The 19130-nt window shown below is 36.6% G+C and overlaps 5 protein-coding genes and 1 pseudogene across 7 annotated transcripts; 3 read left to right on the plus strand and 3 right to left on the minus strand.

Annotated features, from left to right (window-relative positions):
• Positions 1–1128: 1128 nt before the first annotated feature.
• Positions 1129–2403, plus strand: LOC104745217 (dof zinc finger protein DOF5.8 pseudogene; annotated as a pseudogene). Its single transcript, XR_015572816.1, has one exon. The product of XR_015572816.1 is annotated as a dof zinc finger protein DOF5.8 pseudogene (transcript).
• Positions 2404–2801: 398 nt separating this feature from the next.
• Positions 2802–5055, minus strand: LOC104745225 (autophagy-related protein 101). Its single transcript, XM_010466425.3, has 7 exons — positions 4795–5055; positions 4580–4616; positions 4144–4229; positions 3911–4006; positions 3524–3689; positions 3259–3415; positions 2802–3075 (listed from the first exon to the last, which is right to left on the minus strand). The coding sequence occupies exons 1-7, from the start codon at positions 4825–4827 to the stop codon at positions 3000–3002; spliced, it is 651 nt and encodes a 216-aa protein (XP_010464727.1). The 5' UTR covers positions 4828–5055; the 3' UTR covers positions 2802–2999.
• Positions 5056–5196: 141 nt separating this feature from the next.
• On the minus strand, positions 5197–8173 carry LOC104745236 (protein SKU5 SIMILAR 14). Its single transcript, XM_010466435.3, has 7 exons — positions 7659–8173; positions 7438–7547; positions 6821–7188; positions 6388–6733; positions 5944–6306; positions 5776–5854; positions 5197–5693 (listed from the first exon to the last, which is right to left on the minus strand). The coding sequence occupies exons 1-7, from the start codon at positions 7824–7826 to the stop codon at positions 5490–5492; spliced, it is 1638 nt and encodes a 545-aa protein (XP_010464737.1). The 5' UTR covers positions 7827–8173; the 3' UTR covers positions 5197–5489.
• Positions 8174–9302: 1129 nt separating this feature from the next.
• LOC104745246 (putative disease resistance protein At5g66910) lies at positions 9303–12763 on the plus strand. Its single transcript, XM_010466447.3, has 5 exons — positions 9303–10362; positions 10447–10853; positions 10961–11319; positions 11404–11609; positions 11799–12763. The coding sequence occupies exons 1-5, from the start codon at positions 9717–9719 to the stop codon at positions 12632–12634; spliced, it is 2454 nt and encodes an 817-aa protein (XP_010464749.1). The 5' UTR covers positions 9303–9716; the 3' UTR covers positions 12635–12763.
• A 675-nt stretch (positions 12764–13438) lies between these two features.
• LOC104745267 (putative disease resistance protein At5g66890) lies at positions 13439–15116 on the plus strand. The gene is made up of 3 exons (XM_010466468.2): positions 13439–13729; positions 13884–14095; positions 14197–15116. Exons 1-3 carry the CDS (start codon positions 13536–13538, stop codon positions 15024–15026), a joined length of 1236 nt encoding a protein of 411 aa, XP_010464770.1. The 5' UTR covers positions 13439–13535; the 3' UTR covers positions 15027–15116.
• On the minus strand, positions 15055–17643 carry LOC104745257 (serine/threonine-protein kinase SRK2I-like). 2 transcript variants are annotated; one of them, XR_015572813.1, is made up of 9 exons: positions 17244–17632; positions 16804–16878; positions 16582–16683; positions 16452–16505; positions 16257–16349; positions 15983–16075; positions 15781–15885; positions 15609–15696; positions 15055–15525 (listed from the first exon to the last, which is right to left on the minus strand). XR_015572813.1 is itself a non-coding variant. In XM_010466456.2 (9 exons), the coding sequence occupies exons 1-9, from the start codon at positions 17433–17435 to the stop codon at positions 15235–15237; spliced, it is 1104 nt and encodes a 367-aa protein (XP_010464758.1). In that variant the 5' UTR covers positions 17436–17643; the 3' UTR covers positions 15055–15234. The 2 variants fall into 2 exon arrangements, 1 of the variants encoding a protein (XP_010464758.1); XM_010466456.2 differs by having other exon boundaries at positions 15609–15707; positions 17244–17643.
• Positions 17644–19130: the final 1487 nt, after the last annotated feature.

A 19130-nucleotide genomic window follows, 5' to 3' on the forward strand; every position in this document is an offset into this window, starting at 1 on the left:
GACCGGTCGGTACAACAGAGTAAGGACGGCTCTGAACCAGTGTAGACTACGTCTTGGGCACATACTTCTCACATGTCTCTCTCTCTCTCTCTCAAATGTTGGATGCTTTTTGGTGTGAAAGGGAGTGAAGATTTGCATGCTTCTTAATTCTTTAGCTCTCCGTATACACTCTTTTTACCCGACAGCCTTCGCTTCTGTCTCTTCACAAAACGAATCTCTTCTGTCTCTTTTGACCGTTTTAGCCTCCCAATTTTACATTTACAACCCTCTTCTTTCGTTTGGATTTGTCTATTTCTCTTTCTCTCTCTATATCTTAAAGATACATTTGTCTTGTTTCCCCAAGATCATGTTTAGTCAGAACGATTATTGTTACTCCTGTCTACTTGGTCTTCTTGTCTAGTTTTTTTTTTTTTTTTTTTTTACTTTTTATAGCTCCTAAACAAGATAAGGTTTAAATGGCAAAACATAGCATATAAAATAAAAGAAAACTTGGGTTTTGTAACATGCATAAGATTAGACCATAACACGTAACATTGATAATTTAAGTTGGTCTAATAAACATACTGTGATTTATAACTTTTAGTTAGTGTTGTTTCTAAGGTCCTGAACGCATTGACTCTCGTATAGTAATTGATAGAGCACATCTACACACACCATAAATCTCTTAGGTCCATATAATGGAGTAGTAATTTTTTTTTTCTTTTGGGGAAAAGATGACACAACTTAATAACCATCTTAAATAAGGAAATTAGGCTAGTTATTATAGCCATAAATAAACCCTTAACACTTAACAGTATAATGGTTGAATTATAGGGAACTGCTTTACATCGATAAGCTCAATAGCCTCTCCCACAATTTGCCTATTGTTGCCTACTCTCTTCACTCTTCATTTCCCGTAGACACGTCCTTTTGACAGACGTTATTTTTACCATATTTTTTTTATTTAAAACTAATGTCATCATCCCACTGTTGTTTGTTTGTTTCAACTCATAATAACTCGGAAGTACTAGCTAACAACAAAATCAAAACTTAATTTACTTTAATAGGGTTTTCTAGTGACGCACGAAGCATTTCTGATAATCATGCAAATAATGTCTTACTCTTTACTTAAATCGCTTATAATGCCAAACAAAAACGTGCGACAAATTATGGATTGAGGAGATTAGATGTTTTGTTTGTTTATCCATAATTTTCAAAACAGAAACTCTTGAAAACAGAGCCACCTACGTACAGTATAACAAAGCGAGAGAGAGAGAGAGAGAGAGAGAGAGAGAGAGAGAGCATATCTCTTTCTATGTTCACAATAAACCCAACACACTCTGTCAAAAAGCTTCACTCTCTTCTCCTTCCCCATCTCTCTCTCTTCTCCATAAAAGGAACCTCTTAACTCTCAGAAAGTTCCAAAACCTCTAACACTTCTAAGCTTCAAAAACTCTCAACGTTTTCAGCGAATTACCTACCTCTCTTCAACATGCCTTCTGAGTTCAGCGAATCTCGTCGGATTTCTAAGATTCCTCACGGCGGAGCAACAGTTGCGACTCCGGTGGATCAGCAAGAGCAGCTTCCTTGTCCTCGCTGTGACTCAACCAACACCAAGTTCTGTTACTACAACAACTACAATTTCTCACAGCCTCGTCATTTCTGCAAGTCTTGTCGTCGTTACTGGACTCATGGAGGTACTCTCCGTGACATTCCCGTCGGTGGTGTTTCCCGGAAAAGCTCAAAACGTTCCCGGACTTGCTCCTCCTCCGCCGCTAACACCACCGTTGTGGGAAGCCGGAACTTTCCGTTACAAGCGACGCCTGTTCTTTTCCCTCAGTCTTCTTCCAACGGCGGTTGCACCGCGGCCAAAGGAAGTTCGTCGTCGCTCTACGGCGGTTTCAACTCTTTGCTCCACTACAACGCCGCTGTAAGCAGAAATGGGCCTGGTGGTGGGTTTAACGGGCCAGACGGGTTCGGTCTTGGGCTTGGTCACGGGTCGTATTTCGACGGCGTCAGATTCGGGCAAGGAATAACGACGGTCTGGCCGTTTTCAACTGGCGCTACTGATGCTGCAACCACTACAAGCCACGTGACTCAAATACCCGCCACGTGGCAGTTCGAAGGTCCAGAGAGCAAAGTCGGGTTCGTGTCTGGAGACTACATAGCGTGAGCAGCTCTCTACCTTAGTCAGCTTCTCTATTTCAATCTCTTCTTCTTTTGGCTTCTCTACCCTAACTTTTAAGTTTTAGTGCTCTCTAGTAGTGAATTTGGTTCTTATTTAGTTAGGTCACTTGTGAACGAATCTACAAAATCAGAGAAACGTTTGTTTGTTTTTGGCTCTAATTAATGTCAGTTTCAACTCTGGAAATCTTGGAAAACAGAACAGTCTAGTTTTTATAAAATGCTTCTCCGAATTTATATTAGTTGCTACATTGCGTATACAGAGGCAAATAAAAGATAATGAGGGCGATTACTATTAGACTCGTACATATCGAGCAGTTATGGATGTAGCAAATGCTCTAGCCTTGGCCGGAACAAGACTTGACACAACCAAAACATAGATTTCAATTAATAGAGAACAATTTTGTGGATATAATCATAGATAAGTATGCTATAAAGCTAGAGATATATCTTGAAAGTACTTTTGAGAATGTTCTTCCTAAAGATCACCAAAAACAGAGAGAAGATAAGTTCAAAGATATGTTATATATAGTTTATAATCATCATCATCATCTTAACCAAACTACACAAAAAAAAAAACAGAGAAAACAAGACGTTTTGCCTCGGATAAGGCAAAGAAGGTTGAGAAGAAATATCTGTAACATGAAACAACGCATCACTTATTCACAATAAATATCTGTAACATAGATAACGCAAAGAAGGTTGAGAATAAAAGGCAAAGGCAAGTGTTGAGTATATTATATATGTACACAGAGAAATGCAACTAGAAACGTGGTGATTGGAGTTAGGCTGAACCAAGAAACATCATATGTACCTAAGTTGAGTAGAAAATGGAATTAGCCGAGCATCGACGGATGGCCACTGTGGAGTATCCTCTTGAACATATCCATCCCAAAGGCTGAGTCCGATGAGCTGAAACAAAACATAACTCAATTCAACAGTTTGACAACAAATAATCATGAAAATTCTTCATTCCTTTATGTTCGTGGGGATCACTGAACCTGAGGATAAGTCTTAACTGTCCATCGAGACATGATCTATAAGCACAATGTCTAGAAAATAGTTTGATATGTGAATAATTAGAGACTGACATACCTTGGGATAGTGATCTCAAAAGGGCAGTAGATTACACCATCGTTAATAGGAGGAACATGGTCCTTCTTCTCATTCACGAATTTTATGATTTGGAATAAGACTTCTTGAAGGGATTGCTCAAGCAGTGTCCTACGAGAACTTCTCTCCTCAGACGCCTCTACAGTTATTGGATTAGAACATGACAATCACTTCCCACTCTAATAGGCAAAAAAAGAAGGGTAGTAATTTTAGGAGATGAGAGGGTTGTAAATTTCATCAATCTTACCTCCAGGGTCCATAACTAGTTTAGAATGGTGGGACTTGCCGACAGGAGCCTTAGTGGGCTGAAGCACATTAAGATTGATGTACCATTGTTCCCAGTACAACCGTTCGATTTTGTTGGTGAACCAAGACGGCTGTTTGCTTTTGACTTCATAAAATGATAGACATATCTTGGCAATGACACAAAAAGAAGAAGAAGAAGAAGAAGAAGAGATCATTAACAGCCACAAAGGGATGGAAATAATGAAAAGGATTATAGACAATCACATAAATAATATATGATAAGCAACAACAACCCAATATGCTGCAGAAACGTTCAATTCTTTGCCTGAGCAGGTATGAAATATGAGGTTCAGTTATAATAGAATGAATATCTGCAATCTGAATGTACCTGACTTTTCTTGTTTGGGTGTTTCTCAATCCAGCTAATGAATTGGTCAATCTTTTCATCAATTTTCTTCTCCACTTCGATTTCACCGCATTGCACCTGTGACATATGGGGGAAAAAGAAAAGAAAATGTGGCCAACATCAAAACCAAAGCATACTCACCATTTGGTGAAAACATCTCTTTGTGTAGTATAATTACAAAACCATAGAGGAGAGAAAGAAAATGAAAATCTTACGTAGGTAATCTCAAAAAGCTCCAAATCAATATCTTTAGGGCGGATAAGACCAAGCGCACGATGAAAGACAATGGTATGTAGAATGCCTGCAACAACAAAATTACACCTTCTCAGATTCAAAAGTTTTCACAAATAAGTAAATCACACTACAGAACTGAAAACAAGACAAAAGACAAATCCACAAACCAAATCAGACAACAAATTACTCGCATCTTCAAATTTGTACTCAAGCTAAGAAAGATACCACAGATTTATGTACAGTGTTCTCCTAAAACTCCCAATTCAAACCAATGTCTACAGGTTTAAGCCCTAGAAAGACCTAATCTGGGATCTTAAACTGAAACGATTGTTTAAACCACTAAGATCTGATGTTTGTTTGTTTCTATACTAAAAACAAACGAAACGAAACTGGATACAGAAGAAGAAGAAGACTTACAGCGCAAAACTTCGCGTATCTCGAAGGATTCCACTTCCTGCGAGAAAAATAACCAAATCAAACCAACCAAATCGACACAAAACCCTTACGATATAGCGAAAAACCACCAAACAAATCCAGATATAGAAACACGGACTCGATGACTACAACGATTGACTGATTTTTTTTTTTTAAGCAAACTAAAAAAAAAAAAATAAGAAGAAGGAAAGTTTTACCAGTTCCTTAAGCTGACAAACTTCGCAATTCATGTTCACCGAAGCAAAACTCAGAGTACGAGAGAGAGAGAGAGAAGCTTCCGATTTCTATAAGATTTCTTCTATCTGATCGTTTTGGTTGAAACTTGGAAGAAACAAACTGAGAGAGAAGGAAGAAGAATCCCCTTTTTTCCTCGCCGATTTGATTCAGCAACAAACTGTTGGACTTTTTACTTAACTTTCTTTAAACTCGTATTGGGCTTTATTAGGCCCATTCTCAACATAGAGTAATTTTAAGCCCTGTTAAGACTCCACCAGATACTGTATATATACTTCATCAATTCAACATCAATGGTTAAAAACTTAAAAAGTGCTACTATCTTCTCTAGTTACCATGACATTAGTTGTAGTTTCAGGTTTATATACTCAGAAACAGCTTTTATTATATTATTACAAGAGATTGTAGTAATCTAGAAAGAACACTTCAATAGAATTGTTCACAAGACTTGTCTTTGAAACTCCAATCTGAAGAAACCTACGAATGACCCATAGCTTTCCTTTTTCTCTGTGTTTTACTACATATACGTAAATAGCCACACTAGCCATACTCTCATGACCAGGACTGAAGAACAAACCCAAAAAAACCTCAACCAAATTGAATCAAATAAACCTTTTAACAATTAACTTTTAAAGTAAAAGAACAAGAGGATCTCTCTCTAAGGGTGTCGTCCAACAGCTTTGCCACAGAGTTGAAGATTATCAGGAGGGTTGTATTCATTTGCAAGACTCTGTACTGGATTCCATACTCTCATATAAAACTGTTGTCCCGAGTATTGTCTTTCCCATATCGCTGATCTCATATTCCACATCCCTTGATTGTCCAATGACACCAAGATCGCTGTCCAAGAGTTTGGGTAGACCTACACATTTATATGCCCAAGAATCACATCAAGAACACAAACAAATCAAGACTCTTTTTCTATGTTTTAACGATGTTGATACCTGAGTTGTGTGTCGTGTAAGACCATCAACAAGATTGTAGAGTGATCTTTTTGCAGGTGTCCATTGTCCAGAACCAAACCTATATTCATAAGAGAGAGAAACGTTAGCAAGAATCTAACTAACTTGAGTTAGAAGTTACAAGAGCGGCAGTGCAGGAAGAAGACTCACCCAACGACCCAGAAGTCATAACCGTCAAGATGCCAAGACTGCATTGATTTCTCATTGTTCTGAAACACAATTTCAAGGAAATCATGCAGAGATGTTTGCACAACTGATGTTGCAACAGTTGGAGGAGAGTTAGAAGGAACGTTTTGAATGGCGTTAGTGAAAACACCAGAGATGCCAAAGTGATCAGCGAGTTTAAGAGGCGTCTCCGAGTTCACATAAGAGACTCCATTCACTGCATATCTTTGCTTTCCGTTAATCAAAGGAGCTGAATTAGCGAAAACAAACGACTTCGTTGGAGTGATTTTTCCATAGTGGAATGATCCTTGAGGGTTTGGTCTTGCTGCATTTGCTGTTAAGTTCCACCTGAAATCCCAAAGTAAAGACCATCATGATCTAATTCTTCACATCAAACAATCCAACGTTCTTTGTAAGTGCTCTTTGTACCTGAATGTTCTGGCTTGTCTCATGGACCAAACAAGCTCTCCAGGTGGAAGAGCAGGGGGATCACCAGAAGCTGGGACATGAGAGTTCGAGTAACGCAACAAACCCATAACAGAAAGTTTGCTTCTTATAAACCGGCTGCTTGCAGCCATGTAATAATCTTTAGGAGATTGGTTTAAAGTCACAAGAACAGCTAGAGACTGGCCAACATGAATGTCAAGAGAATCATAATCAGTTTGAATAACATGAGAGCCTTCAACTTCAACTACTTTCATAGTATGTCCTTGGATTCTGAAATTGAAAGTGCTTGATAACCCAACATTGGAGATTCTTAACATGTAAGTCTTCCCTGAAATATTAAAACCATAAGACACAACACAATAAGTAAAACAAACAGAACCAATTCACATTGGAAGCTGAGGGATTTAAAACTCACCTTGGTCGCCTGAAAATGTGGTTTGAGTTTGTCCATTAATGAGCATCCCATCAGGGAATGGAAGAACACCACCAGAATCCAAACGTTGCTGAAGCGTTTTGTGGTTGGTTTTGAACCAATCACCAACGAGTAAAGTGAAATCCGCGGTTGGGATAGGGTAAGGAATTGGGATACCAGGTCTTGCATAGACATTGATGGCTCCGAATCCACCGGCGGCTTTGTGAAAAGCGGTTGAAGGGAAGTAATTGAAAGTTCCAATCTGATCTTTGGTTTGGAATTTGTAAGTGAAGTTTGAGTTTGGTGGGATCGGACAGTTTGTTCCCAAGACACCATCTTGCCATGAGTTCTTCCTCTGTTTAATCCCATTCCTAAATCGAAACAGATCAAATACATTAAAACATGAAAACCCTACATTGATCAATAAAGTTTCACCTTTATCGAGTTTAAACACAAAAGATTAAACCTTTTAGAGGATTAAGGGAAGCCTAACATAAGTTGACACATTAATCAACTCGGTTACACAAAACAGAGGATTTTTTTTTGTTTGGGAAGCATGTGAAAATGATAAAGTTCAAATCTTTAGGTTTTTTTGAAATTAAAAAAACAGGGGAAATTACCAGGTTAAGAGGAAAGGCTGGTCAAGTTTGTTGATGAGGTTGAGGATGATGTTGTCATTGGTCACAACATCAAGCTTTGGACCAGGAAACTGACCATTGATGAGAATAACCTAAAGAGTTAAAAAGTTTCATCAGTATATCAAACAAAAAATGAGATTTAGACTTTCCGTAAATAGAAACTGTTGTTCTTGTCTTTGACAAAAAAAATGGAACTGTTGTACCTGTTGAGGAACACCAAGAGGAGAGATAATGCCATAAGTAGCAGTCCAAGTGTAGAACTTGTAAGGGCTTTCTCCTTTGACTATAACCAAACTGCTCAAAAGAGTCAAAGCTCCAAGGAGAAGAAGAAGATGAAGCAAGGATGTTGTTTTTCTTGATGCCATTTTCATGGCTTCCTAAAAAAAATGATACAGACAAGAGAATGAAGAGAGACTATGATGTATAAAAATGCAATTAGATAGCGAAAGTTAAGGGTGACATAAGTATGTGAGAGAAAAAAAGAGTCACAAAGGTGGTTCTAATCAATGACCAGTGAAGATCTCGAGTGAGTTTTTTTTTTATTTCCTTTTGTCGCGTTAGGTCAAATAAATTAAAATTCAACTTCTCCCTCATTAATCAAGTTTTCAACAACTTTTTACACCCTTAAGATTTCTAAACACAGATTTAAAATCTTATTACACATTTGTCGGCAATGTCATTCACATTTTGAAGATGCTGGTCTGGTCTAGTTTGTTGTAAAAATGTGTAACTACTTGTAAATTAAGTTGTTAATGTGAAAAAGGGGTGTAGACGTGTAGTGGATAATGCCGTGGTGGTGACAAATGGAAATGAATGGTTTCACGCGTTTTGGTTATATGATTATTGCGTCCAGCCAAAGCTTAGCTTTCATTATTCCGAATAACGAGATACCATAAAAAGCTAAATGGAAATAATTCAAAACTAGGGAACCAAAAAGGAGAAAGGGAAAGAAATAGAGTAAAAAAGACAAGAGTTTTAATGTTTTTCCTAATTGGTCGCCGCTGATTAGATTCTCCTTTTTGCAGTTTTCTTCAGGTTCACGGCCAAAAATTGTAAGCAAACCAAATCAATTAAGAAAGCTTTTTATTTGTTTCTTTGCACTAATTAAGGAAGTTTCGAGTTATATACTTAAAAAAAAAAAAAAATTATGGAGTATGCTTTTGGGAAAAGAGCATCTGTCCAACTGTGATGGACATCGGCTTTAAGCTATATTGAAAGCTGTGCCGCTTTTGCCAATTTATTACAAATCTGATTATAAGATAAATCTTTTTTATTCGGTTTGGATGAATTTCCCAAAGTTTATTAAAAACTGTAAGTTGCAAATGTTGACAAAAAAATCACTTCTTGTTGGGAAATTTAGTCGGTGAAATATGGTCCACCTACTAAAATAATTTATACAGTATAATGTTAATTGCATATCTAGTTAGTATGAAGTCACCGATCATATCAAAGATTCATGCATGCAGATCACCATACATAAAAAAACGAGTGAACCAAAAACGATTATATTAGAGCAAAACGAATACATACATATATTAAGCGACATAATGATGAATACGGGAGGATTTTATATCATGACAAAAGATGAAGCATGTGAGGAGTTGTTGATTAAGCATCATTTTTTTGTTTTAGTTAAACTATTAACCACTAATCTTTGATTATGTGTTCTTTCTTCACTCCTTAATGATCACTATAAGAGTCATTAAGACTAAACGAGTAATATACATGAGTCAACATGGGCTGACCCAATTCGGACATGTGGAAGTTCGCACAATAATGGGACAGTCACATGCTATGTCTCTCTTTTCCATCCTATTTTATTGCTCTGTGATCAATTACGAGCCATTGAAAATTGTATGGGTTAACCGGAAAAAAACAAAAAAAAGAATCGTGTTTGTATTTTTGGTCGAAAATAAGATATGGGCTTTTCAACCATATATTTTTGGCCCATATAAAATACTACTAAGATGTATCTAAATGGGCCGATAATTGAAAAATATCTATATATAAATGGGCCTGAACCTCTTTTTTTTTTTTTTTTTTTTCTTTTCTTGTGCAAACAAAAAAGTATTGATTGTAAATTTCAGGTACACTGTGAAGTGAAGTCAACAGCGACGGCATTGCTTTGCAAGTACGATAAAGCAAAGCATCTGATTCCTCGTCTTCCTTAACGTGTTGGATCTTCAGGTTCTGTCGGCAGAATCAGTGAGTTATATATTTCATTCTGAGGAACTTTTTGTAATCTGAAGAGAAGCAAAAGAATGAACGATTGGCTTAGTTTGGGATTAGGCTCAATTGGGGGAGCTTTGGTCTCCGGAGGGATGAAACTTTTGATTTCAGAGGCCAAAAAGGTGATAGCTTTCAAATCTGTGTCTGAAGAGCTCGCATCCACGATGATCTCGTTGCTTCCGGTGGTCAATCAGATCGAGTCGATGCAAGATGGTGTGGAACTAAAAGATCTTAAGGTAACGATCGTTGAAGCTCTTGTATTGGTTCAGAAGTGTTCACTTGTCAAGGATTGGAATGTAGTAAAAAAATCTAAGTATACGAAAGAAGTTGAGGAAATCAATAGGAAGATGCTCAAGTTCTGTCAGATTCAGCTACAGCTTCTTATGGTTAGGAACCAGTTGAAGTCTATGCCTTCCATGGAAGCCATTGAAAGTTATTTCCAAATCATCAATGAGAAGCTCGACCTTTTGAGTGTTGTTTCTTCTCCCTCTCTTGCTTTTACCAAGCGTTGTTCTGTTCCTAAGCTTAATATGAATCTTGTTGGATTGGATTGGCCATTGATGGATTTAAAGAAGAGGGTCCTTGACGATTCTGTGGTTAATCTTGTTGTCTATGGTCCTCCTGGTTGCGGGAAGACCACGCTCGTTACTCAGCTCTGTCACGATGAAGATATCAAAAGTATATTTTTATACATCCTTATTAAGTCTTGAAAGTTTCTATCTTTACACATGAATTGTTTCTCATGAAATTTTCCATTGGCAGGAGTATTCAAGAAAATCTTCTTTTGCGTTGTGTCGTGTACTCCTAATTTCAGAGCCATAGTACAAAATTTGCTACAAGACAACGGTTACGGAGCTATTACATTTGATGATGATTCTCAAGCAGAAACTGGCTTAAGAGAGCTTCTGGAGGAACTCACTGAACATGGTCCTATATTGTTGGTGTTGGATGATGTGTGGCAAGGATCAGAGTTCTTTCTTCGGAAATTTCAAATTGACTTACCGGGTTATAAGACTTTGGTGACTTCTCGTTCTGACTTTTCGAGTTTATGGTCCACTTATCATTTGAAACCTTTGAAAGATGAAGATGCTAGGTCCCTTCTCATTCAGTGGGCATCTCCGCCTCATCACATATCTGTAGATGATGAGTATGAAGATCTTCTCCAGAAGGTATTAGTTTCATCTCTATGTTTCTTTTCTTGATAATGTAGACTCGACCTTCAAGTTTTAAGCTTTGATTGTCATCTTTGTGGAAAACACTATATTCATCTTTGTAGATATTGAAACGTTGCAATGGATTCCCTCTTGTTATTGAAGTAGTCGGCATTTCACTAAGAGGAAAAGCTCTGTATTTATGGAAAGGCCAAGTGGAAAGCTGGTCTGAAGGGGAAACAATTCTTAGTAATCCTACTGTGCTACAACGTCTTCAGCCTAGCTTCAATGCCCTGCAACCCCATCTTAAAGAGTGTTTCTTGGTCATGGGTTCATTTCTTGAAGACCAAAAGATATGGGCTTCGCTTATAATTGACATATGTGTGGAATTATTTGGTAGAGGTAGTAGCAGCAGTACCAACGTGTACATGAAGTACCTTAATGACCTTGCTTCTCAGAATCTGCTTAAACTTGTTCCTCTCGGGTAATGTTATTTCTTTTTCAACATTTTTCTCATTGCACCTGCTTGGCATCTATGATTTGATGAACTTATTTGTTTACTTACCAGGACAAATGAGCACGAAGACGGATTCTACAGTGAGTTGTTAGTCACTCAACATGATATTCTGAGGGAGTTGGCTATTTATCAAAGTGAATTGGAACCAATCCTGGAAAGAAAAAAACTAAATCTGGAGATACGAGAGGACAACTATCCGGACTGGTGTGTGAATCTAAGTCAACCTATCAATGCTAGACTTTTGTCCATCTCTACGGGTAAATCTTTCAAGTCCTCTTTTTCTGAAAATTTGTGCATAGGGACCTAGCATCATACTCATTTGGAGATGTGTGACATTCTTATAACTATGTGCATAGGGACCTAGCATCATACTCATACTCATCAGGCTGTTTCTAGGAATATGACATTCTTATCACTATGCTCATAGTCCTTTTTTTTTGTTACAGATGATTTGTTCTCATCAAGGTGGGTGAAATTGGATTTCCCTAATGTTGAGGCTTTAGTTCTTAATCTATCTTCATTAGACTATACATTACCAAGCTTCATTACTAAAATGAAGAAGCTAAAAGTTCTGACAATCACAAACCACGGTTTTTATCCAGCAAGATTGACAAATTTTTCATGTCTAAGCTCATTGCCAAACTTGAAACGGATTAGATTGGAGAAAGTTTCAGTAACTTTGCTAGACATTCCACTATTGCAACTCGGCAGTCTCAAGAAGCTATCTTTGGTTATGTGTAGTTTTGGTGATGTTTTCTACGAGACAGATAAAATAGATCTCTCTAAAGCTCTACCGAGTCTACAAGAGATTGAAATAGACTACTGCTATGATCTTGATGAGTTACCGTATTGGGTCTCTGAAGTTGTTTCATTGAAGACTCTTAGCATCACAAACTGTAACAAGCTCTCTACACTTCCAGAAGCTATAGGCAACTTGAGTAAACTGGAAATGTTGAGGCTTCGTTCTTGTATTAATCTCTCTGAGCTGCCTGAAGCGACTGAGAGACTCAGCAACTTGCGGTTTCTAGATATTTCTCATTGCTTAGGATTGAGAAAGTTGCCTCAAGAGATTGGCAAACTGCAGAAGCTTAAAAAGATCTCTATGAAGAAGTGTCCGGGATGCGAGTTACCGGATTCAGTGAGGAACCTAGAGAATCTGGTGGTCAAATGCGATGAAGAAACAGGATTCTTGTGGGAGAGGTTGAAGCGAAGAATGAGAAATTTGAGAGTTCAAGAGGAGGAGGAAACAGAGCAAAACCTGAACTTATTTCAAATGTTTTAATGTGTGAAACTAGTGATTATTGTGTGTATTTTTACTGTTTGACAAAAAAAATGTGTGTATTTCACTAACTGATTAATGTCTGTGGTATAAAAAATGTATATATAAAATAAAGAGATAATTATTTCCACATAGATGCAAGATAGAATTTGAAATTGGATGATAGTTTTGTATTTTAAGCTACAAATTCAATTGTGTTATTACTGAGAAATTATCATGCCAAACGTTTTTGTGTACGTCAATCTTTCTAAACCATTTTAATAGTAGTACTAAATCCTTGATCCTTATCTAAATTGAATAAGATTGAACAGAGTTATTCATCACAATTCTTGACAAACTATAATAGTAATATTCAACATTCGCAATTATAATTTAAAATATAATCTTGGCAAAGTCTTTGAAAATCCTAAAATGTGAAGTCTGTCATCTTTATATAGTTTTCAGAAGAAAAAGTCAAAACAGTAGTTAGATACAAAGAAATGATTTTTATTCATTACAAAGGTGTCAATATTGGATTTTTATTTCCGAAAAAATGATTTTCCCTGCAAAATTACCACTAATTTAGTCAAAAAATTGTTTTAAAGAGATCTTTTCTTATTTTTCTTGTCACATTTTAATTCAAACAATGTGAGCACGTTTACATCTTTTACCGAACCACGGTTTATGGACTTTCGTATACGTCAAGTCACTTTTACTCCTTTTCATTTTTCCAACTTAAACTTCTATTTTGGGTTTGATTTGTTAAGTTTCCATTAAAACTCCCGCGTGTACTTTTCCTTTATAAACCCATCATTATGTGGAAGAGTCACGTTTTTATAATAGAAGAAAGAGTCATTCAAAAGAGTAAAATTTCTTTGTTTTCGGCTTTTTGATCTTAAATTTCTAAAACTCCTCTCCATTCGTTATGGACTTTGATGCCTTGCCTCACAATCTTAGAGAGTGTTTCTTGGACATGGCCTCGTTTCTTGAAGACCAAAAGATAATAGCTTCCACAATAATTGACTTATGGTCTGAATTATACGGCAAAGAGAGTTGTCTTTGTATGACTTACCTCCAAGAGCTCGCCTCTCACAATCTCCTTCAACTTCTTCCTCTAGGGTATGTTGCTTTCTGCTCATCCACCAATTCTTAATCTCCCTATATATTTGAAAATTCTTAAACCTAAAACCTAAAGAAAAATTGTATATTTCCTTCTTGTAAAGAGATTTATAGCCTTTTTCAAATTTTCCTTTTGTTTTGTTTGCATTAACAGGAGGAATGAGTGTGAGAATAGTTTCTACAGTGAGCTCTTGGTCAAACAAGACAACTTCCTTAGAGAATTTGCTATAAATCAATGCCAGACAGAACCAATCTTCGAGAGGAAAAGATTAAACTTGGAGATACAAGAAAACAAATTCCCAAACTGGTGTTTGAATCCAAAACATCCTATCGTTATTACTGCATCTCTCTTAGCTATCTCTACTGGTAAATATATAGTTACTTCTTTACTCTGTTACACACATTCTTTAACCACATTTTTTTACAACTGTATATGATTGATTCTTTTTCTTTTTTGGTGTTTACAGATTATTTATTTTCATCAGGTTGGGGTGAAATGTATTGTCCAAATGTTGAGGCTTTAGTTCTTAATCTCTCTTCATCTAACTATGCATTACCAAACTTCATTGCTACAATGGAGAAACTGAAAGTTGTGATTATCATTAATCATGGTCTTGATCCTGCAAAAGTAACCAATTTGTCGTGTCTCAGCTCATTACCAAACCTGAAACGGATTAGATTCGAGAAAGTTTCAATCAATCTGCTTGACATTCCCTATTTGCAACTTATAAGTCTTGAGAAGCTGTCATTATGGTTGTGTCACGTTGTTGAGACTGTCAACGAGACAGAAGTTGATGTTTCTGAAACTTTACAGAGTTTACAGGAAATCGAAATTGATTACTGCTACAATCTTGTTGACTTGCCTTATTGGATCTATCAAGTTGTTTCACTGAAGAAGCTTAGCGTCACAAACTGTAACAAGCTTTGCAGAGTCCTAGAAGCTATATGCAACTTGAGGAACCTTGAAGTGTTGAGACTGAGTGGTTGCACTAGTCTCATTGAGCTGCCTAAAACGATTGAGAAACTCAGCAATTTGCGGTTTCTTGATGTTTCTGGTGGCTTCCAACTGCAAAAATTGCCTCTAGAAATTGGAAATCTGCAGAAACTTGAAACGATTTCGATGAAAGATTGTTATCGATGCGTATTACCGGATTCAGTGAAGCATCTAGAGAATCTTGAAGTGAAATGCGACGAAGAGACTGCGTTCTTGTGGAAACGATTGAAACGAAAAATGAAGAATTTAACAATAACAGAACAAGAAACAGAACATAACCTCAACTTGCTTCAACTGTTCTAGTTGTTAATTTGCTTTTGTGTGTGTGACGTTTTTGTAACATTGGAAAATATTATATATAACATATACATAAATATGATATTTTACATTGCATATGTGAGGAAGAACAAGAAACAAACAGAGACAATAGAAAAATGGTAGGAATTGAAACCAGAGGATCAGCAGAACATATAAAGAAGTGTTTTTTTGGTCATTTAAAAAGCTTTTTTAATTAGAGAGCGTAAACTATCTCTCCGCTACTGTCAATATCGATTTCAGATTCAGAATCAAAGTCGTCCATGTCATCGTCAAGATCAAGATTGTCAGTCATGAACTCGTCAAGGCAACGGTTTCGAACAGCGGGTATTGTGGCTTCAGAGATGATTTGCATGATTGTGTCAAGGCTTTGCATTGGTTGTTCAGGCTCCTGAAACTGGCTTCCTATGTTGCTCTCGTCCATTAGATCAGCTGGGAGGTTCTTCAAAAACCAATCATGAGTCTTGATCTCTGGAATGCTAATCCTCTGTAATAATAACAAACAACCCTCAAAACTATCATTTCGCCGATGAGTTGAGGATTAGAGATGAAGAAGAAGAAGTGACTTACGGTAGCGGGATCAGCCACGAAGATTCTTGAGATTAGATGACAGCATTCAGGTGAGATCCGTATGTCGTCAGGGATTGAGTATTTAACACTAAGGATTCTCTGTGTTTCAGAATCATAAAGAGAGAATAAGAGGAACAACATCAAGAGATAAGATAACGTTTTAAGAGGTTACCTGTATTGTTTTGCGATAGTCTCTTGGCTCGTCTGGATCTTCGAAGGGATAAGCTCCAACCAACATGACGTATAAGGTTACACCGCATGACCATACATCTGCAATCTGGTATTTTGTAACACTCGATCATTAGTTCGATTATTCATCCATGGATAAAAAAAAGAAGACTACAAAGGAATATATCTTTAAAGCCTCTCTTTACCTTGCCATCATATTCCTGACGAAGCAGTACCTCTGGAGCAATGTATGCAGGAGTACCGACAGTTGACTTTGGTTGTGAATGAAGAACAGAAGACTGTCAAAAACAAATGCGTAAAGGAAGTAAAAAAACAGACATTGAACAAAGTATATGGAGATAAGCAAAAGTTGTGATACAGCACAAAAACAGGGGAAATTAGTATGAGAATAGAGGAAACAAAAGATGCACAGTTGCTGCTGGTAACAAAAGGATAAAACTTTGTGATAAGTAATAGTACCTTAGAATATCCAAAATCACAAATTTTTAAGCGAGGAGCAGGACTGCCATCCAACAATGTATTCTCCAGCTTCAGGTCTCGATGGCAAATTTGCTTCACAAACACATGAAAAAAGCAGAGTATTTAACAAGTGCAAATTAACGAGAATATAAGCCCTTAGGATCCATGACCATGAAACAATATCTCTACACATACCATGGCATGACAATAACTGACTCCAGATATAAGCTGCTGAAAGAAGAAGCGAGCCTGTACAAGAAGAAAAAATCAAGAATCAAACTTGAAATTCAGATTAAGAGAAGTTGAGCTGAAAAGCAAAGCAAACCTCATCCTCACTAAACCGTCCTGCATTGCAAATCCGCTCGTAAAGCTCGCCTCCAGAAGCATATTCCATTATGATAGCCAGATGAGTCGGCGTCAAAATGACCTACCCTCAAATGTACACAAGAATGTAAACAGAGTGTAAAGGATCATCACTGGCTTAACTAATTGCAAAAAAAAGACAAGAACTGAAAAAAAAAACAAAAAGTGATTAAATTATTTATACCTCTTTAAATCTAACAATATTAGGATGCCTTAATGACCTGTGGTTAATGATCTCCCTTTGAACATTTTCATCAATCTGCAACTCCCACAGTTACAAGGTTACTCAGCCACAAGTGATTCACAACTGTCCTAATCTACAAAAGCACAACACTGAAACCTCACTCACAAAATAACAACTTGAAATCAAATAACACCCAAATCAAAACCATTCAATTCAAATGTTGAGAGAATTAGGAAGCTCAACATCTTCAAAAATCACAACATTAAAAGCCAAAACCATCATCCACATCAAATAAAAACGCAAACTTTCAAGTACCACCAAACCACTAAATCCGGAAAGTGAAAAAACTTTTAAAAAAAACCAAACACACTATAAATATAATCAACTTCCAAATATAGAAAAAAAAAGATGAGATTTTTAATAAGAAGAATAAGAGAAACCTTGTCTCCTCGCTCGATGTACTTAACAGCAACAAGCTCCTTAGTGAGTTTATCTCTCATAAGGCGAGCAACACCGAAGTTACCAGAGCCAATATCCTTAACGAAGTCATAACGATCACTATCGTGCATAATCGGCATATCAATAGGTCCTCCTGCCGTGGTGGTGGTGGTGGTCACCGGAGCTCGATCCATTTCTTTATCTCTGATCAAAAAATCAAATAAAAAGAAGGAATTCGAATATGTTAAGTCGCTGGAATCTAGGAAGAAGAAGATTCGAGAAATGGAAACATATCTTTCAAGAAAAAGGTAACAACGAATGAGGAAAGAGAGAATAAGAAGAAAGACCAAACCCAAGCAAAAATAAAATAATAATAATAACAATTTGGTTGCCCCAAGAGATAAGGATAAATCTTCAAAAACGACAACGTTCTGTTGCTTTGATACGACAACAGCCGCCGCGTTTTGATGCTTGATGTTGCTTCGTAAGGAACTATGACCCCAAAAATAAAATTAAACTAAAGTGAAAAAGAAAACAGTGTGACTTCAGTCCTTTCGATTTCTTTCTTTTTTTTTCCCTTTTTTCCAGTTAAAGAAATTTTATGAAACATATATAGTTGTGATAAAAAAGTATATATTATAAACATATTATTCTATAAGAAAAAAAAAATAGTTTGGAGGAAAAAAGAAAAACTTAGTTCAGAAGGTAACAGAAGCTTGAAAGTCACGTGCCATGTGATCAAAAGAATATTCCGTAGTATGATGCCGTTACTTGACGGCGTCAAGCGCTGACACTCGTTGCAATAACGTAAACGGAGATTGAGACAAGTTGAGTGTTGACTACGGTTGATGATGACAGTGACAGTGACGTGGTAACTTTTTAAACGTTTTTTAATTTAATTAATGGGCTTTGTCACTAATTTTGTTAATTAAAAAGGCCTTTAGTTACAACATACCAAAAGGCCAGCCCATTTATACAATGGATGAACAGCATTTTTATCATATTTTGCATGATTGTATTTAGTCAAACTTTGGCTTATTGATTTTGTCGGTCCATATATATGTAACGTCTAGACACACTTTAAATTATTATAATCCACGAAGGACTGTTGTATTCAATTGGTTGTTGGATTGACCTAGTTAGAAATCTTTTTATGGGATTTATTGCGACACGAGACATTGATTATAGTACCGAAAAAGGTACACTAGTGACTAGTGTGTTTAGAAATAGAGAGTTGTATGTACTGTACATAGTAGTATCATTTTATTTTATTTTATTTTGTAAGTTAATACTAATATAAGGGGTGAATGGGGTTTATGGGTAAGTGCGCAATTAATGGGTCAGTGCTTAATTTAATGACCGATGCTCATCAATTTCATCACCTTCTCTTTATTGCTATACTAAGCATCCTACTGGTGAGATTACTATACTATTATATGCACATGCACATGCACATGAACATTTAGTTTCCATTCTCATGGATCATTCAGGTAAAATATCTAAACCACACTCACATTGATATATAGCTACTGATTGATATGATCATTCATGACATTGACAAATTGATTAAAAGTTTTATACTTAGATTGGTATTGATTCTGTGAAATTAAATGGTATTATTATCTGTTTATCAGCGGCCCGTTTTTATTAAAGTGTGCGTGGGATTTATACACATCATGTTATGTTGGGGGTCCTTAAGGGAGGGTTTTACAAAACGGTGAGGATATGGAAGAGAGAGCCAAATAGTATAAATTTGTGAATGGTCAAAGAGTGTTAATAAATGAACCAACACAATCTTAATTGCCAAGCATTCACACTTAACTACTTCTTTAGCTTCATTTACCTACTTGATCATTATCATATGTGTTTGTTTATAAGTAAGTAAAGCA

Source organism: Camelina sativa, chromosome 2 (assembly GCF_030686135.1).
Source record: "Camelina sativa cultivar CO46 ecotype springtype chromosome 2, ASM3068613v1".
Classification (NCBI taxonomy): domain Eukaryota; kingdom Viridiplantae; phylum Streptophyta; class Magnoliopsida; order Brassicales; family Brassicaceae; genus Camelina; species Camelina sativa.